Source organism: Arachis ipaensis, chromosome B10, assembly GCF_000816755.2.
Source record: "Arachis ipaensis cultivar K30076 chromosome B10, Araip1.1, whole genome shotgun sequence".
Classification (NCBI taxonomy): Eukaryota; Viridiplantae; Streptophyta; class Magnoliopsida; order Fabales; family Fabaceae; genus Arachis; species Arachis ipaensis.
Window position 1 is genome coordinate 78,439,077 of NC_029794.2, and position 7,688 is coordinate 78,446,764.

The 7,688-nt window shown below is 42.6% G+C and overlaps 1 protein-coding gene across 1 annotated transcript; it reads left to right on the forward strand.

Annotated features, from left to right (window-relative positions):
- LOC107620706 lies at positions 6,049 to 6,477 on the forward strand. The gene has a single exon (XM_016322833.1). It carries the CDS (start codon positions 6,049 to 6,051, stop codon positions 6,475 to 6,477), a length of 429 nt encoding a protein of 142 aa, XP_016178319.1.

Below are 7,688 nucleotides of genomic sequence, written 5' to 3' on the forward strand. Positions count from 1 at the left end.
TTTTGAGGAGGAACAAAAGAGCTATAGGATGGAGCTTGGCGGACCTAGTGGGCATAGACCCGTTCGACAACCTCAAAGATGCTTGAATCCTACCATTCTAGAGGTTGTAAAGAAGGAGGTAACCCGGTTGTTAGAGGTGGACATCATCTATCCCATTTCAGATAATGAATGGGTGAGTCTGGTCCAAGTTGTACCAAAGAAGTCTGGGGTGACCACAATCAAGAATGACAGCGGAGAGCTAATAGCGACAAGAGTGCAAAACTCATGGAGGGTATGTATTGACTACCGGCGTCTGAACACGGCCACTAGGAAGGATCACTTTCCGCTACCATGTTTGATCTATGCTTGGATAATCTTGCAAAGGTGTTGGAGAGGTGTACCAAAACAAATCTTATCTTAAATTTTGAGAAGTGTCATTTTATGGTTAGACAATGTATTATTTTAGGACACGTTGTCTCTAACAATGGAATTTCTATGGATCCAGCAAAGATTAATGTTATATCTAGCTTGCCTTACCCCTCCTCCGAGAGGGAAGTCCATGCGTTCCTTGGCCATGCAGGTTTTTACAGGCGATTTATTAAGGACTTCAGTAAGGTAGCATTACCTCTATCTCGCTTCTTACAAAAGGATGTTGAATTTGAGCTGAACAAAGAATGCATGGAGGCTTTTGACACACTTGAAGTTGCATTGACCCAAGCACCCATAGTGCGAGGACCCGACTGGAGTCGGCCATTTGAAATAATGTGTGATGCCTCAAACTTCGCCGTGGGAGCCGCGCTAGCACAACGCGAGGGTAAGAATCCGTATGTCATTGCCTATTGATGAACCGAATATTCTTATGCCGGTTAGAAATTAGTAATGAATTCAATCGTGAGTATAGTCTAACCAACACGTAAATATCACATCAAAAAATTTATCTATGACCGAGAGTGTTGATCCCGGGTCGTTTTCCCTAGGAATTGCCTTAGAATGCACATCATTGATTAGGAAAGCTTTTATGGTTTTGAGAGTTGGTGCAAGAATTCAAGCTAACAAAGGCAAATAATAATTAATTGAGATAAAAGCCTTGGCCAAGGGTGAGCCTTAGAAGTTCCATCATTATAGTTTCCTTCAATTAAGATAAGAATTGATTATTGCTTCACTTAGTTAACTCCCTAACAATGGAGGAAAGTCAAGTGAGAGTAACTAACTTGAGTCACAAGTCCTAGTCTCACCATAGGAAAGTCTAGCTTTAGTGCACTCCAAGTCAATTAGCAATTCTCAATTCATAATCTACAATTGATATCCACTATTCAAGTGTCTCCAATAACTCAACCCCTAAGTAGTAAGAGAAATCTACTCCATAGCTAGGGTTGTCATTATCACAAACAATTGGTATACAATCATAGAAGACATGATGTAATTGAGAGAAGAAAATTGAATTAAAGCTATCTAATCCACACAATCATCAACAATCAAGCAATTGAATGAAATGACACAATTCATTAATCCAAATCCAAAGTAACAAAATCAAACAAATCTAGATCGAAGAAATTGAATCAAAAGAACATCAATTAAGAGTAGAAGAAGAGTGGATCTACACTTGTATCAAAACAAAAAGTTAATTAGCAATAGATCTCACCAAAAATTTAAAGAAAACTTGCAATGGAGGAAGTGAAAACCTAGAGAGAAGTTGGAGTTTCTCTCTCTAAAAACAAAATGTAACTAACTCTCTAAAATATCTAGAATTATGTCTAATTCCCCTAACACTCCTAATCCTTGGTCTTCTTAAGCTTTTCCCTCTAAAATTCTGCTCCAAAACAGGGCCTGGGACTCCTTGAAATCACTGGTCACGTATTTTGATTAAAAAATCACGTGCGTCCATCGACGCGTACGCGCACGGCACGCGTACGCGTCCCTGGGATTTTTTTGCGATCTGTGTGCAGGCGTATGGTGTGCGCGAGCGTCATAGGAAATATGGCCCAGCCATATAAGCGCGCCGGCTCCTCGCTCGGCTCCACTGTGCTGGCTCTAGGTGTACGCATCCACGTGTACGCGCACGGTACGCATACGCGTGCATGTGCAAACTTCAAATCTTTAATTTATTCCATGCTCCTTCCACTCATGCATGCTTCCTTCACTCCTCTTAGCCATTTTTGCCTAGTAACTTCTGAAATCACTTAACAAATAGACCAAGGCATCGAATGGTAATAGAGGAGGATTACAATATGTCAATTTTGATGAAAAAGAAGCATATTTTCATCTATGAGGTGAAGTGGGGAAAGGAACACAAAATCACGCAGTTTTATATGAATAAGTATGGAGGATCATTGATAAAACCCTTAAATCTATACATGATAAACCCTAAAAATAGGGTTTATCACCTATGCATCAAAAACTTTGGATGGAGCCCAATCCAATTACACTACCACCGTAAAAGAACTATTGGCAATTGTTTTCGCTTTGGATAAATTCTGAGCGTATCTACTTGGTTCCAAGGTGGTAGTGTACTCGGATCATGCGGCGTTAAAGTATTTGTTGGCTAGGAAAGAATCCAAACCGAGATTGATTAGATGGGTTTTGCTATTGCAAGAATTTGACCTTGAAATTAAAGATTGGAGTGGTTTACAAAATCTTGTGGCGGATCACCTAAGTCACCTTGAGCACACTAAGGGCGATGCCACTCCTATTAATGATTCTTTTCTCTTTGAGGGCTTGCAAGCAATCTCGGAAGTCATACCTTGGTATGCACCAATTGCCAATTACTTGCTGTCTTGCACCTTCCCTCCTAATCTCTCCAAACATCAAAAGGATAAGTGATGACAAGTCATCCTAGCCTATTTTAGCTAGTCTTTTTCTTTTGTTTTCATTAGGATTATGCACTTTCTTGAGCTACAAGCAAGCTAATTGAGTAGATTTTCATGTTTCCCTTGATTGAACCAACCATATATGAATTTATGCCATTTCATGAGGTTTTATGCTATATTTGTTGCATATTAGGAAAGAATGAATATCTCATGATTTTGAGCATAGCTTTGATGAGTTTGGTTGATTAATGATAGGTGAAGAAAGCTTGGAGAAAGGTTGAAGCAAAGAGGACTTCTCAATGATGAGAAAACTTGCCATAGAAGAAATCAAACCCACCAGATGTCACTAGTCATGGCTGACAGATCAATCAAGACACCCAATGGAATTGTGGAAAATCTGTTGGTGAAGGTTGGGGAGTTTATTTTCCCAGCAGACTTTGTAATTTTGGACACTGAAGAAGAAGGAAACGACTCAATCATTCTGGGAAGGCCATTTCTACACACGAAAATTGAATGATGCCACCAGGAAGGATCATTTTCCTCTCCCATTTATTGATCAGATGCTGGAAAGGTTAGCCGGCCATGCCTATTACTGCTTTTTGGACGGATATTCTGGGTATAATCAAATCGTGGTGGACCCCAAGGACCAAGAGAAAACTGCCTTTACATGTCCATTTGGCATTTTTGCATATAGGAGGATGCCTTTTGGGCTCTGCAACGCCCCTGCCACATTTCAAAGGTGTATGCTCTCCATTTTTTCTGATGGAGTGATCAGGAGGTGTACTCTTGAAAGTGAAGTGAGGGACATCTTGTGGCATTGTCATGGTTCAGCTTATGGTGGACACTTTGGCCCAGAAAAAACAGCCGCAAAAATACTACAGAGTGGCTTCTATTGGCCAACTATTTTCAAAGATGCCAGAGAATATGTACACTAATGTAATGAATGCCAGAAAGCAGGAGGATTAATAAAGAGGAATGAGATGCCTCAAAACTTTATCTTAGAACTAGAATTGTTCGACCTATGGGGGATTGATTTCATGGGGCCTTTTCCTCCTTCCTATTCTTTTAGATACATCCTGGTAGCAGTGGAGTATGTCTCAAAGTGGGTGGAAGCCATAGCCACAACCACCTGTGATGCACAGATCGTCCTCCAATTCCTTAAAAAGCACATCTTCACTAGGTTTGGAGTGCCCAAGGGTCTTATTAGTGATGGTGGTAGTCACTTTTGCAACAAACAAATGGAGAAACTCCTTCACAAATATGGAGTAATTCACAAAGTAGCCACACCTTACCATCCTCAGACTAACGGCCAAGCTGAACTTGCAAATAGAGAATTAAAGAAGATCCTAGAGAAAACATTGGGAATCACAAGAAAAGATTGGGCTAGAAAGCTAGAGGATGCATTGTGGGCGTATAGGACAGCTTTTAAAACTCCTATTGGCAAGTCACCCTTTCAGCTATTGTATGGCAAATCCTGCCACCTCCCTGTAGAGCTTGAACACAGAGCTTTTTGGGCCACTAAACTCCTCAACCTTGACCCCCAAGCTGCAGGAGAAAAAAGGTTGTTACAACTAAATGAGTTGGATGAATTTAGAATAGAAGCTTATGAAAATGCTAAGATATACAAGGAGAGAGCTAAGAAGCATTTCATTCTTTCTTCTCAATAATTTCTTGCTTGGGGACAAGCAAGCTTTAAGTTTGGTGTTGTGATGACAAGTCATCCTAGCCTATTTTAGCTAGTCTTTTTCTTTTGTTTTCATTAGGATTATGCACTTTCTTGAGCTACAAGCAAGCTAATTGAGTAGATTTTCATGTTTCCCTTGATTAAACCAACCATATATGAATTTATGCCATTTCATGAGGTTTTATGCTATATTTGTTGCATATTATGAAAGAATGAATATCTCATGATTTTGACAATAGCTTTGATGAGTTTGGTTGATTAATGATAGGTGAAGAATGCTTGGAGAAAGGTTGAAGCAAAGAGGAATGGCTAGGAGTGAAGAGAGGACAATGAAATGAGTGAAATTGAACCAGGAAGCAAGAAGTTAGCCCCAACATTAGCCCCCTAACTTGGAGGCTAATGTTGGAACTTGAAATTTCCTCCCTGGCCATCCCACGTTTGTGCCAACGTTAGCCCCCTAACTTGGAGGCTAACGTTGGCACATGAATTCCTCCCTGGCCATCCAACGTTTGCGCCAACGTTAGCCCCCTAACTTGGAGGCTAACGTTGGCACATGAATTACAATGGGGAAGGAGCTAACGTTGGCGCCACTAGCACACAAGGCATTGCCAACGTTAGGGTCAAAGTTAGACCCCTAACGTTGGCACCAACGTCCATACCAGTAGAATGTGCTAAGCTGATATGAAAAGTTGGAGCCAAAGTTAGACCCCTAACTTTGGCTCAAACTTTTGGTCCAACTTTTGCTAACCTCAAACCCGGTTCAATTGGTTCACTTTGGTTCTTCTTCAAACTTCAAGAGCAATCAACCAAGGCCTCTTTCAACCCAATTGTTTGTGTGTTTTGGGAGAGATTTATTTTTCCTCCAAAATATCTCATCAATAAGCTAAAAAGCGAATCTAAATACTATGTATGGGATGACCCGTACCTTTGGAGATGTGGTGCATATAAAGTAATTCGAAGATGCATTCCACAAACTGAATTCTAATCAATCTTGGAAGCTTGCCACTCTTCCGAAGGAGGAGGCCATTATGGACCTCAAAGAACGGCAAGAAAAATCCTAGATTGTGGATTTTGGTGGCCAACCCTTTTCAAGGACTCTTCTCTCTTTGTAAATCTTGTTCTCAATGTCTTAGATTTGGTAATATCTCCAAGAAGGATGAAATACCTAATAAACCATGCTATTTTGTGAGATTTTTTATGTATGGGGTATCGACTTCATGGGGCCATTCCCAAATTCTAATGGTTTTTTCTACATTCTACTAGCCGTTGATTATGTGTCCAAATGGGTGGAAGCGATACCCACCCGGACGGACGATGCTAATGTGGTCCTTTCCTTTGTAAGAAATAACATAATTTGTAGATTTGGGTCACCACGAGCAATCGTGAGCGACCAAGGCTCACATTTTTACAATAAGAGAATGGAAGGGCTAATGAAGAAATATGGCATCATGCATAAAGTAGCTACGGCCTACCACCCACAGACAAACAGCTAAGCCGAGATTTCCAATCGGGAGATTAAACGCATATTGGAAAGAATTGTGAAGCCCCATCGAAAGGATTGGAGAGCTAAGCTCACCGATGCGCTATGGGCCTACCGAACGGCGTACAAAATGCCAATTGGTCTATGGCAAAGCTTGCCACTTACCGGTGGAGATAGAGCACAAAGCATATTGGGCCGTCAAGGAGTGCAATTCCAGTTTGGGAGGGGCCGGAAAAAAGAGGAAGCTACAACTAGTGGAATTAGAGTGTTTGCGGTTAGAATCTTATGAGAACTCTAGACTTTACAAGGAAAAGATGAAAGCCGTGCATGATAAGAACATAAGAGGAAAAGAATTTAGAGCCGGCGACCTAGTCCTCCTCTACAATTCAAGATTAAGGTTGATGCCCGGAAAGTTTAGGTCAAGATGGGAAGGACCTTATAAAGTCGAAAAGGCGGAGCTGTACGGCGTCTATCATTTGCGCCATCCTTCAAGCTCCGACATTTCAAGGTCAATGGGCATCGGCTAAATTTGTATCATGGTGAAAAGTTAAAAAGCAACAAGGAGATGGAGGTGTTCCTTTTGGAAGATGCACCTCATGGCAACAAGAATTGAGCTAATGACCGTCCAACTTAAGGACATTAAACAAAAGTGCTAGGTGGGAGACACCCCACCATGGTGAGATCTACCCCTTTTTGCCCTTTTGTATATACACTTTCACTCTTGCTTGATTTGGTGATTGCGTAGCTTTTAAGCTTGTTTAGATAGATTTTATTGTGCTAGTTGTGCTATTCATGAAGATTTGCATGGATTCTAAGTAGGTTGGATTATCAGTGCACAAAAGCTAACGCCCCAATTTATGTGTAGTATAGAACTTTTGGGTGTTTTTGGACCATTTTAGCTTGAAAACTACTACATTTTTGATAAAAATGCATTTCCTCATGCCTGTGAAAAAAAAGGGGGTGTGCACGCGCACGCGTGCATGACGCCTACGCGTCGCTCGCATTTTCGCAACTCTGAGTAGATTTTCCCGAGAGTTGCACGAGCAATGCGCAAACAAAGCGAGAAATGCACAGGTACCTACCCACGCATGTGCGCGAGGCACGCCTATGCGTCGCCTAGCCACAAACTATTCCATGCGTGCACGCACATGACGCATACGCGTCGGTCGCTCTGCGTGTCACCCTTGGTACATTTTTCCCGAGAGTTGTGCGAGCATTGTGCAAGCATTGCGCGCAACGCGCAACCCCTAGTCACGTGTGCGCATATGGGATGCTCACGCGTCGTTTTATCTCTTGATCACCCACGCGTGCGCACACACGACGCGTACGCGTGGGTTGCCTTACATGCATTCCCCTAGTACATGTCACCCGAGACTTCCGCGAGCATTGCGCAAGCAATGCGCGAAACACGCAGTTGCCTCCAGGCGTGCACGCGCTGTGACGCATACGCCCCCCTCATCTGTTTCCCCACCCACACGTAGGCGTGGGCGGCGCTCGTGCGCCCCTCTTCTTTTCGCCACTCAACACGTATGCGTGGCGTGCGCGCACGCGTCGATCCTCGGACGCAGGTAATACCCTAGCGCACCCTGTTTCAAATTTTCCCTTCTCAACTCCTTTTTCCACTTTCTCCTCTCCCTCCTCTTTTCTTTCTCCCCTTCCCCTCTTCACCACTTCTCCCGCTCACTACCACCGGCGACCACCACCTCCGGCGGTCCCACTTTCTCTCTCCCACTTTCTC